Source organism: Hyla sarda, chromosome 8 (genome assembly GCF_029499605.1).
Source record: "Hyla sarda isolate aHylSar1 chromosome 8, aHylSar1.hap1, whole genome shotgun sequence".
NCBI classification, from domain to species: domain Eukaryota; kingdom Metazoa; phylum Chordata; class Amphibia; order Anura; family Hylidae; genus Hyla; species Hyla sarda.
In genome coordinates, this window is record NC_079196.1 from 187675728 (window position 1) to 187688708 (window position 12981).

The window sequence follows — 12981 nt, forward strand, 5'->3', positions numbered from 1 at the left end:
AGGATAAGGCATAAGGGTATACATATTTCATCACAATACTACTTTTTTTGCCATTTTATTTTATACCCCTACCTCCCCTATGCACGACAAAAATATTTGTTTATTTTTTTAACCAGTGAGATCAAATCAAATTAAATCTCTCTCCAGTATTTTGACCAATATAGATCTCTTTTTCCCAATGTATCAAATTGTCAACCTTTTCTAATAAATTGCTGGAATGTGGGCGGTTTGTCCGCTGTAGATTCTTGAGTAATCAATTTCATTGATTGCTCATTGTCTATGGCAGCTCCTGTGGACAATGAATAGAGCAGGGATGCTCATGTGTGACTCACGCACCATTCTGATAGGAGCTTTGGGACCCCATTCTCAGGTTTGGCAAATCTGCACCAAATTTCACATGATTGCGCATGTCTGTTCATAAATTTACGCAAATGACAAAAAGACCCTGAATGGTGTAAAAAAGGGTAAAATGCTAAATCAAATTCTTACACCAGTCAATGCACACGATTTTGCAGGTACATTCCTGTAAATAGGGCCCTTGCACACTACGAACATTTTGCACGGCATGAATAGCGTGCAGATTTCACTTGCAGCAGCCTCCAATTAATCTCAATGGGAGGCTGCTGCTCGGTTTACACTAGGAATTTGATTCTGCGGAAGGAATGAACATGTCCATTCTTTTGTGGGACTTCGCCCGGAAAAGCCTTACAGTCAATGAACTTTGATTGCCTAAGCTTATTTTCAGGTAAAATTTTCTAATTTTATAGCCCAATTCAATGTTGTTTTTGGACCTACAACTTGCATGATATACCACTGTGTATACATGTCCCAAACTTATTAGGCAACTGAATTTTCAAGCAAATAAATGTAAGGTCACGGGACCGGATACATAGTATTGGACAGAACCATTTCTTACTTGTAACCCGGAGCTTTGTAGTTTTTCTTGCGATGGGTTCACACGTAGAGCAGTGTCTTTTGGTCACCCAAGCAGATATGGGGTAGGACCCTGGAGATTCACACTGCAAAGTTATAGCAGAGCTGGATTCGTTTTGTGAATAGTGGGTGAGTAGTAGAGGGGAATAGATCCAATAGAAATGATAAAGTCTTGGGTCTGCTATGAGACTCGTGCTGTCATTTGCTATCAGTACGCTAGCATTCACGGTCGCCTGCCCACCCGACGTTATGGGGCCATCCGAGGAAACCATCAGGAAGTATGATTCATCTAGAAAACATTGAGGAGACACGTCAGGACATTGGGTTATATTTTGTTGTACAGCAATCGTAATACTTATAGCTGACCAGACACATAGGGGGTCATTTACTAATCTAGTCTATTCTGGGTATGCTTATAGACCAGCGTATGTGGTAGTCTCCTGTCTATTGTGCTCCTAATGTATCAAACGTCTCACAGCCCTAGATAAATTCTGTGCTCAGACTTCAGGGTCTACAGCTTAAACTGCATTTAGACCTGCTCCAACATGGTCTGACATTTCAGCGTATTTTGGGCAGATGCGACTTGTCGCACAAAAGTCGCACTTGATAAATTCAGCACCAATGCATTTTCCAATGCATTTCCGTCTAAAATAGACTTGCATGCATCATGTTCTAAAAATCCTCTACAGCAAAAGTCGCAGAAAAGTCGCACATATTTAGACTGCGACTTTCTGTGCAACAAATTTAGACAGGAAAAACCAGTCTAAATCCTTTGATAAATCTCCCCCATAAAGTTGCAGTAAGCAGCTATAATCTCCCATTAAGGCTAAGTTTCCACTTGGTTTTTTTTCTGGCAGTTTTTGGAAAACAACCACTGCAGTTTTTGAGCCAAAGCCAGAAGTGTATTCAAAAGGAATAGGACATATAAAGGAAGGACTTATACTTCTCCTCCCTTATGGATCCACTTCTGACTTTGGCTCAAAAACTGCTGTGGCCGTTTTCCAAAAACTGCCAGAAAAAAAAACAAGTGGAAACTTAGCCTAAAAGGGTTAATCAGGAATAGAAAAACTGCCAATTTCTTCCAAAAACAGCAACACCCCTGTCTTCAGGTTGTGTGTGGTATTGCAGCTCAGTTCCATAGAAGTAAATGGAGTCAAGTTGTAATACCACACACAACCTGAGCACAAGGTTGGTGCTGTATTTCTAATCCTGGATAGCTGCTTTAACATCCCCATTTGGCCATCAGATACAATAACATATTAGTCCCTAAGGAGGAGGAAGCCACTACCTGATATAGTAATCTTGTGCATTGGGATATGTAAATTGCAGATTTTGACTTCCCCATTGAAGTCAATGGAGAAAACTGTGAACGGGTATTTATGAGTGGATTTCCCCTGTGGTGCTGAAATTGAATTTGGTATTGTACAGCACCAGTTCAAGTTAAAGGGGTTCTCCTTGAATAAGCTCTACTTGTTACTAGGGTTAGAAGAGTTCCCTGACAACAAGAAGATTGCAAAGTGTTCAGTTTCCCTGCAGCGCCACCAAGGGTTAACCTTAACATTACACAGTTACCATTCAAAGCAAAGGTCAGATTGTATACTGCAAGACAGGACCGATCCTCCAGAGCAAGAGACACTGACCACTCTCCACATCGGCCAAGTAATGAGGATATAGGGGAGACTTACCAAAACCTGTCCAGAGGAAAAGTTGCTGAGTTGCCCATAGCAACCAATCAGATCACTTCTTTCATTTTTCAGAGGCATTTTCAGAAATGAAAGAAGCGATCTGATTGGTTGCTATGGGCAACTCAACAACTTTTCCTTTGGACAGGTTTTGATAAATCTCCCCCCTTGAGTACAGGATGTACCGTATTTTTCGCCGTATAAGACGCAATTTTTCTTTCCCAAAACTGTGGGGGAAAAGTTGGTGCGTTTTATACGGCAAATACACATTAAAACCCTGTCCTATCGGGTCGGTCCCTGCGGCCATCAACGGCCGGGACCCGCGGCTAATACCGGACATCACCGATCGCTGTGATGCCCTGTATTAACCCTTCAGACGCGGCGATCAAAGCTGACCGCCGCGTCTAAAGCGAAAGTGACACTAACCCGGCTGCTCAGTTGGGCTGTTCGGGACCGCCGCGGCGTCCCGAACAGCTTACAGGGCACCGTGAGGGACCTTACCTGCCTCCTTGGTGACTGCTCCGTGCCGGGATCCCCTTAATGGCCGGCGCTCTCCTTCGTCATCATCACGTCGTTGCGCACGCTGTCCCGTCATCCAATAGGAGCGGCGTGCGTAGCGGCGTGCAAAGCAACGTGATGGCGGCGACGGAGAGCGAGGATACCGGGCAGTAGAGACGTTCCGAAGCAACGGGGACAACCCGGGGACGCGGCGACAGCAATGGAGGGCGACATCCAGGGCAGCGGTGACGAGCGGTGAAGGGTCTGGAGCGGCGGGGACACGTGAGTATTACTTCCTATACCAGTGGTCTTCAACCTGCGGACCTCCAGATGTTGCAAAACTACAACTCCCGGCATGCCCGGACAGCCAACGGCTGTCCGGGCATGCTGGGAGTTGTAGTTTTGCAACATCTGAAGGTCTGCAGGTTGAAGATCACTGTCTTATACTTTACATTGTATTCGGTTCAGAATCTTTTTTTTCTAGATTTTCATCCTTTAAAATTGGGTGCGTCTTATATGCCGGAGCGTCTTATATGGCGAAAAATACGGTAGTTTTTTTTTTTCGTTAAAAAGATGCCAAGGCTACTATGTTCGTTATAAAAAAAACAATGTATACATACCTTCCACATGCTGCTCCCGGTCTATGGTGCTCTCCTCTTCTGTGTGCTGAGGGTCAATATGTCAATTGCCGCTCAGCCAATCACTGGCCGCATCGGTGTCTCACCGCAGTGATTGGCTAACCTGCAATTGAAGTATTCGGCCCCCAACACCCAGAAGAGGAGAGCACCATAGACTGGGAGCAGCGTTACCGGAGGCAGAAGGGGGCAGGTATGTACAGGTTTGTTTAACTCAGAATGTTCTAATAGGATATAGAGAAATGGTTTTCCAAACTAGGTGACTCCTTTAATGGATAACCATATTACACTGTAGATAAGTCCATGTCCTCCAGAATAAGGCTGGGTTCACACCACGTTTTTCAAATACGGTAACCGTATACGGTTTTCCACAAAAAACATATACGACCGTATCCGAAACCGTATGCATAGAGAATGCATTGTAAACCGTATTCCAAATGTTGTGTACGGTTGCATCCGTTTTTCCTCGGATACGGTTTTGCCGATTGTTCAACCATAGACAAAAACGCTGTCAACCACGTTTTTGCCTCCGGTTGGAAAACCGTATGCGAACCGTATGCGGTTCTTTTAACATTGTTGTCTATGAGAACCGTACACAGAATTTCAGAATACGGTTGCACACGGTTTTTCTAATCCGTTTTTGGAGTTGACACATGCGCAGATTGGAATTTCAATAGAACAACAGTAACTTTATTAAATTGCTGGAAAACTAATTCCAACAAAATAGCAAAACCGTTGGCAAAAATTGATGCAAACGGATAGAACCGTACGGGGAAAAACTGTATACATTTTAATTTGGAGTCATACGGTTGCATATGGTTTTTGCCATACGTTTTTTGAGCGGAAAACCGTATACGGTAACCGTATTTGAAAAACGTGGTGTCAACCTAGCCTAAGACAGTTCTTCTTTGGTTATCCACTCGGAGTGAGAGAGGGACTCATCTTTAGGGGTTATTGGTCCTATGATCTACTTGTAAGGCTGGGTTCACACTGTGTTTTTGTCTCCATTTCACTGTTTCCGTTACAGTAGCCAACTACGCTATTGTATATGCCAAAAAAATAAAAAATAAATACATTATAATATGTTTCATATAATGTAAGCCAATGGGAAACAGATTACAATGTGTGGCATACAGCAGCATGCATTATTAGCATCCATTTTCTTCCCTATAAGGGTATGTTCACACTAAGAAATCCCTGCGCCAAATTACAAAAAGATTCCACCTAAGTGACCGTTGTTTAAATCCTTCAGGGCTAGGACCGTGCGGACCGGTGCAGTCATTATTGACAGCAATGCAGCCTGCGTGTAATACTGCCAAAAGAATGAACATGTTCATTCTTTCGGTGGATACGTTTCTGTGGCGGAATTTTCTGCCGCTGAAAGTCCACATTGAGAATGGGTCAACATGGACCTATTTACACCAATGTTTAGGTTCATACAGTAAAATTCCCGGGGGACATTTATCATTGCATCTAGAGCTATTTTGTTGTCTATGTTTGGCACAGTTTAAGTGCAGTGGGGGATTTTTGTGACTTTTTGTGACTTTTCATATAGACATTCTTCACAATGTTGACTTGCAGTACACCATTTATCCTTTTCACTATGCAGTGGTCATGTATTTATTAACTGTGGCTTTTGTAAAAAGTTGCTAATTTTTTGGCGCAAGGAGCAAAATTGAGGAACAAATCTACATCATCAAAGGGTGCGTTCCCACCTGGCGTATACGCAGCATATTTCCCTCTGCGCAAAATTTGCGGCAGCAGCGGAAAATGCGTTGCGTATTCCTCGCTCACTATACACACTCGGCTTTCCGGCGGCAGCCCTGTGTGTGCAGTGAGTTTTGGAAGCAGAGACACGCGTCACAGTCATGCGGGGACACGGCCCCGCCTCCTAAACTCCCTACACGCATAGGGCTGCCACGTGGAAAGCCCCGCCTCCAAAACTCTTTACACGCATAGGGCTGCCGCGCGGAAAGCCCTGTGTGTATAGCGAGCAAGGAATACGCAGCGCATTTGCCACTGCTGCCGCAAATTTTGCGCAGCGTGAAATTTCACACTGCGTTTACACCAGGTAGGAATGTACCCTAAAGGAGACATGAGAAAAACCTCTACACTAAGGAAACATGCACGAATAACACATTATATTCATCATTGCCCTTGCAACTTCTTGATAAATTTGTTGTACGCACATCAAAACCACCATCAAAAAAAGGGTGGAGTAAAACAATTATTCTCAACATCTTTTTGATAAATGTCAGCCCCTGAGCGTAATTCTGCATCAAGAAATTAAGTACCGTATATACTCGATTTTTTGTGCTGAAAACGCCCCCTCGGCTTATACTCGAGTGAACAAAAACCTAGCTGTGAGGGGATGGTCCGGGCCGTCCATCTTCGGCCATCCATGCTGCAGGGACCGTCCGGTGGGGAGGGTTAGTCGTTCCGGGCTGTCCATCTTCCCCGGGAGGCCCTCTTCTCCGCTACGGGCCGGCCCCGTACTAGTGACGCTGCATTGATGCCACCGCGCACGAACATTCATGCGCAGGGACGTCACAAACGTCTGCTGCGCACGGACATCCCTGCGCGTCGTCGTCAACGCAACATCACTAGTCCGTGGCCGGCCCGGAGCGGAGAAGAGGGCCTCCTGGTGAAGATGGACAGCCCGGAACGACTAACCCTCCCCACCGACGGTCCCTGAAGCATAGATGGCCGAAGATGAACGGCCCAGTGAGTAGAAAACAAAAGGGGGGTCTGGATGATGACGAGGGGGATCATGACAAGAGGGATGATGACGAGAGGGATGATGACGAGGGAGATGATGATGACGGGGTGATAATGACAGGGTGATGATGAGGGTGATAATGACGGGGGTGATGATGGCGGAGGTGTTAATGACGGGGGTCTGGATGATGACAGGGGGGATGATGTATTTCCCACCCTAGGCTGATAGTCGAGTCATTAACTTTTCCTAGGTTTTTGGGGTGAAATTAGGGGCCTCGGCTTATATTCGGAACGGCTAATACTCGAGTATATACGGTAATGCGAACATACGTTAAAATACATATGTTAACCGGAGAGCAATAAAGCAATATGAACGCAATAACTTAATGAACAAATTTTAGGATAATCAAATGACTATACTACCTTTCCTTGCAACACATATGCCCTCAATCACCCTTCTATAGTTCACTTACCAGTGTGCACGAGTGAATATTGCGCTGTTGTTACACGCTGCCGTTCATTTACATTCATTTACAGTATGTTGCTATTTACAAAACAGAATATAAAATTGCACCGCAATGTATCAGTGATAACTCCTAGATGCCCCATTGGTCACAGCACATGGGGCCGAAATGTTTCAGTAACAAAATGACAATCTGGCCCTGAAAACCCGAATATTTAGAACGTATCGATCTAAGGTTATTTTCAACTTGTGCATATAAACATTACAATTGTATTCAATAGATATTTTCTTTACATTCCAGATATACACAGATTGGAGGTGTCAGCCTCTGCAGCAGAGCAGCCATGCAGCAATCCATCCTTATGATATCTATCGGATACTTACATCCAGATGTGGAGCTCACAGCAGCGCTCAGGACAAGAAAGCAGTGGATCACGGGGGTGAGGCTGGAGGAGGCCATGACACCTCTATGTGGGAGCAGGGAAGATCTGGAGCAGCTTTGTGCAGTCACATAATATGACAGCATCACCTTCCTTCTCTGTACCAGGGCTGTGAAGCCCTCTAATGGTAGTAGCTGGAACTGCAAGGACATTGAACCCGTAGAAAAGACAGGGGCCGACATTTATCATTGTCTTTAGACAGTTTTTTGTGTCTAGAAAAGGCGCAAAAAAGGCGCAAATAAACAGGGTTTATTTGCGCCTTTTGGTTTACACTTTTAACCCTACTTGCGCTTTTTTTTGTGCCTTTTCTAAACACAAAACACAGTCTAAAGACAAAGTCGGCCAAAATTTATCAAATGCTCTGTGACCATTTAATACATTTGGTGCTCCTTCACATTACCTGCACACAAAAAAAGTGTAGAAAAATGCTTCACTTACACCTACAATGATGTAGAAAAATGCTTCACTTACACCTACAATGATGTAGAAAAATGCTTAACTTACACCTACAATGATAAATGCCGGCCGAGGGCCAGCATTTATCATTGTAGGCGTAAGTGAAGCATTTTTCTACACTTTGTTTTTGTGTGCTGTTAATGTGTAGAAGCACCAAATTTATTAATACATTTTGTGCAGGTACACAGGCCGACATTTGTTTCTAGAAAAGGCGCCTCTTTTGCACCTTTTTGTTTACACATTCCTGCTGATTTTGAGTTGCAATCCACTGATTTTGGCAATACACAGGATATGGAAGGGTTTTATGAACTGCGCCTTTTTTGGGGAAAAGGCGCAAAAAAGGTGCATAGCCACTGAAAAGTCTCTAAAACTACACCAGCCCAGACTTGGCTTAGCTTTTTGGTGTATGTGAAGAGTAAAATTTCAGAAAATGTGACCAGCACAAAATTAATAAAATTTTTCCCACGTTTATTTGGGTGGTGGAGTTGACTAGCGTGCATCTTATTTATCAAGAAGGTGCAGCAGGAAGATGAATTTTGCGCAGCTCTGCTGTGGTGGGAAAAGCTCTACCACATACACTTTTTCTAGACGCTTGTGAGGGACGGAAGTAGACACTTTCCCGGGTCCTGAATTTGGCAGGTTAGGTGTTTTTACTTACTTTCACAGAGCTGCCGGGACTTTTTTACTTGCATTTTAGACGCTACAATCAAATTTGATTGCGGTGTCTAAGGGGTTAAAGCCGGGCATCACCGTGATCGGTGATGTCTGGCATTAACTCCTTGGGGACGAAGGGCGTATGCATACGCCCTCTCGTCCCGTCACTTAAGGACGGAGGGGTTATCCATACGCCCTCCGTATTTGCGATCACCACAGCTGGGCAGTGATCGGACCGGGATGACTGCTGATATCTATCAGCAGCCATCCCGTGGCAATGCCTAGAGGGGTCCTGAGACCCCCCCCATGTCGGCGATCGCAGCAAATCGCAGGTCAATTCAGCCTAAAGGATAAGAGCGAGGTGGCAGCTTTGCCACCCCCTCCTATCCCCTGCCATTGGTCGGTCAGGCTGACCACCAATGGCAGGAGGGGGGCGGGGGGTTAGAGTTCATTTCCCCCACCCCGCTCTGCCCACTGTCCAACTTACCCGGACCTTCGGAGGCAGCGGAGGCGGCATCCCGGAGCAGCGGCTGCAGCAGGAGGAGCGGCGGCCGCAAAGTGCGGCGGAGAAGGCTGCAGTGAAGATCGCGATAAGTGATCTTCACTGTGGCCTTCTAAAAGCTTCAAAACTACAACTCCCAGCATGCCCAGACAGCCAAAGGCTGTCTGGGCATGCTGGGAGTTGTAGTTTTGCAACATCTGGAGGGTCACAGTTTGGAGACCACTGTGTAGTGGTCTCTAAACTGTGGTCCTCCAGATGTTGCAAAACTACAATTTTCAGCATCCCTGACTGTCTGGCCATGCCGGGAGTTGTAGTTTTGCAACATCTGAAGTGGCACAGTTTGGAGACCACTATATGGTGGACTCCAAACTGTAGCCCTCCAGATGTTGCAAAACTACAATTCCCAGCATGGCCAGACAGTCAGGGATGCTGGGCGTGAAGTTCTGCAATATCTGGCCCTTCAGATGTTGCAAAACTACAACTCCCAGCATACCTGGACAGTCTGGGCATGCTAGAAGTTGTAGTTATGCAACAACTTGGGAAGAACAGTTTGTAGACCGCTAAGTAGTAGCCTCCAAACTGTAGCCCTCCAGATGTTGCAAAACTACAGTTCCCAGCATGGCCAGACAGTCAGGGATGCTGGGCATGTAGTTCTGCAATATCTGGTCCTTCAGATGTTGCAGAACTACAACTCCCAGCATGCCTGGACAGTCTAGGCATGCTTGGAGTTGTAGTTTTGCAACATCTGGAGGGCTACAGTTTGGAGGCCACTACTTAGAGGTCACCAAACTGTTCTTCCCAAGTTGTTGCATAACTACAACTTCTAGCATGCCCAGACTGTCCAGGCATGCTGCGAGTTGTAGTTCTGCAACATCTGAAGGGCCAGATATTGCAGAACTACACGCCCAGCATCCCTGATTGTCTGGCCGTGCTGGGAATTATAGTTTTGCAACAGCTGTAGGCACACTGGTTGGGAAACACTGAGCTAGAGTCTGTTTCCTAACTTAGTGATTCCAACCCGTGTGCCTCCAGCTGTTGCAAAACTACAACTCCCAGAGTGCATTGACAGACCGTACATGCTGAGAGTTGTAGTCTTGCAACAGCTGGAGGCACATTGGTTGGAATCACTGAGCTAGAGTCGGTTTTCTAACTCAGTGGTTCCCCACCAGTGTGCCTACAGCTGTTGTAAAACTACAACTCCCAGCATGTACGGTCTGTCAGTGCATTCTGAGAGTTGTCATTTTGCCAAAGCTGAAGGTTTGGGACAGGGTACATTAACACGGGCGGGTTTACAGTGGGTTTCCTTCAAGGAAGCTTACTGTGAACCTCTGCCTGTGTGAATGTACCCTAAAAACACTACACTACACTAACAAATAATAAAAAGTAAAACACTACACATACACCCCCCTTACACGTCGCCCCCCCCCCCAATAAAAATGAAAAACGTCTCATATGGCAGTGTTTCCTAAACAGCGCCTCCAGCTGTTGCAAAACCACAACTCCCAGTGTTGCCGGACAGCCATTGACTGTCCTGGCAGGCTGGAAGTCTTGCAACAGCTGGAGGCACCCTGTTTGGGAGACACTGCTGTAGGGTTTTGGTGGAGACAAGCCCCATCCTTGTAACCGGGTCCACCCCTATTGCAAATTCCTAATTTAGACCTCAAATGCGCATGGCGCTCTCTCACTTCAGAGCCCTGTCGTATTTCAAGGCAACAGTTTTGGGCCACATATGGGGTATCTCCGTACTCGGGAGAAATTGCGTTACAAATTTTGGGGGTATTTTTCTCCCATTACCCTTTGTAGAAATGGTAAATTTGGGGCGGAAAACTGCACTTTAGTGAAAAGCATTTTTTTCATTTACAGATCCAAATTTAACGAAAAGTTGTCAATCACCTGTGGGGTGTAAAGGCTCAGCGGACCCCTTGTTACGTGCCCTGAGGGGTGTAGTTTCCAAAATAGTATGCCATGTGTTTTTTTTTTTGCTGTTCTGGCACCATAGGGGCTTCCTAAATGTGACATGCCCCCCAAAAACCATTTCAGCAAAATTCACTCTCCAAAATTCCACTGTCGCTTCTTCCATTCTGAGCCCTCTAATGCGCCCGCCGAACACTTGACATACACATATGTGATATTTCCTTACTCGAGAGAAATTGGGTTACAAATTTTGGTTTTTTTTTTCTCCTATTACCCCTTGTAAAATTTCAAAAACTGGGTCTACAAGAACATGCGAGTGTAAAAAATGAAGATTTTGAATTTTCTCCTTAACTTTGCTGCTATTCCTGTGAAACACCTTAAGGGTTAAAACACTTACTGAATGTCATTTTGAATACTTTGAGGGGTGCAATTTTTATAATGGGGTAATTTATGGGGTATTTCTAATATGAAGTCCCTTCAAATCCAATTCAAAACTGAACTGGTCCCTGAAAAATTCCAATTTTGAAAATTTTGTGAAAAATTGGAAAATTGCTTCTGAACTTTTAAGCCCTCTGATGTTTTCCAAAAGTAAAAACATGTAAACTTTATGATGGCAACATAAAGTAGACATATTGTATTTGTGAATCAATATATAATTTATTTGAAATGTCTGTTTTCCTTACAAGCAGAAAGCTTCAAAGTTAGAAAAATTCTAAATTTTCAATTTTTTCATCAAATTTTTGATTTTTTCACCAAGAAATGATGCAAGTATCGACAAAAAAATTACCACTAACATAAAGTAGAATATGTCACGAAAAAAGGATCTCGGAATCAGAATGAAAATTAAAAGCATCCCAGAGTTATTAATGTTTAAAGTGACAGTGGTCAGAATTGCAAAAAAAATGCTCCCGTCCTTAGTGTTATAATGGGCTCCGTCCCCAAGGAGTTAAAGATGGGTCCTGGTGGCAACCCAGCTATGACCTGTGCTCAGCTCCTGAGCGCGTGTCATAGAAGGGGAGTGGGACGCTGTCGTCCACAAGAGGTTAATGGTTGAATTGCGGAAGGTAGAAGGGATTCTCACGCCCACTGGTAGGTGGTGTAGCTTTGTGCTTAAAAAAAAAGTACCTTTGTGCAGAAAATAGCGACTTTTAACAAAAGTTGCAAATGATAAATATGTGACCACTACATGGTCAAAAAGGAAAAGTTCTACGGGAAGGCAAAAAGAGTAAAACTGTCTATATCAAAAGGCGCATAAAAGTCTCAAAATATGCTGCTTGTGCCTGAACTGCGCCAAAACATAGACAAAAAAAATGCTCTAAAAGCAATGATAAATCTCCCCCTAAGTCTGGGCTGGTGTAGTTCAGAGACTTTTCCACAGTTGATAAAACCCTTCCATATCATGTCTATTGCCAAAATCAGTGGATTGCACCTCAAAATCAGCAGAAATGTGTAAACCAAAAGGCGCAAAAAAGGTGCAAAAAACCCTGCTTGTGCCTTTTTTGCACCTTTTCTAGGCACACTGTCTAAAGACAATGATAAATGTCGGCCAGGGCTCCTGGTAATAAGGTCACTCTTTCTTTACACACAGCAGAATTTCCAAGCAAAGTCCAGCGTAAAATTTTTGGCCTTCCAATGTTTTCAAGGGGATTATGCTGAACTGTGCACACGGCAGAATGTTCCGCAGCAGAAAGAATGGACGTGTTAATTCTTTCATCCGAATCCCCTCGGAAATACATTTCTGACGGCGCGGTGTGCGTAGTGACGTAATAACGATGCCGGAAAACGAGACCCGGACCCCGGAAAAGATGCAGAAGACGCCGGAGGATCGCGAAGTGGACCCGGAGCAGCGGGGATAGGTAAGCGAACCTGCCCGGGATGCTTAAACTGCTATCCGACAGCAGCTTAAGCATTTTGCGCTGTCGGATAGCAGTTAATGCGATAGCCCTGACATATAAAAGCATCATATATCGATTTAATCATATGTCGGGGCCATCGCATGTCGGGGGGTTACTGTATTGCACACTAATCCATTTATGCTACAGTGTGTATTATAGATAACCACATGTGATACAGTGATGACTGGTTC

General features: G+C 44.7%; 1 protein-coding gene across 5 annotated transcripts in view; it reads right to left on the minus strand.

The window, feature by feature from the left end:
* TMEM130 (transmembrane protein 130) overlaps window positions 1-7541 on the minus strand; it is an 80498-nt gene extending 72957 nt beyond the window's left edge. For 4 of the 5 annotated variants that reach the window (XM_056534547.1, XM_056534551.1, XM_056534548.1 and 1 more), the window contains exons 1-2: window positions 7314-7541; window positions 917-1222 (exon numbers count right to left, since the gene is read on the minus strand). In XM_056534547.1, the coding sequence (XP_056390522.1) occupies window positions 917-1222; window positions 7314-7521 (514 nt within the window). In that variant the 5' untranslated portion in view covers window positions 7522-7541. Of the gene's footprint in view, window positions 1-916; window positions 1223-2221; window positions 2368-7313 lie in introns of those variants that run through there. The other variant, XM_056534550.1, reaches the window with a different exon arrangement.
* Between the last annotated feature and the right edge of the window lie 5440 nt (window positions 7542-12981).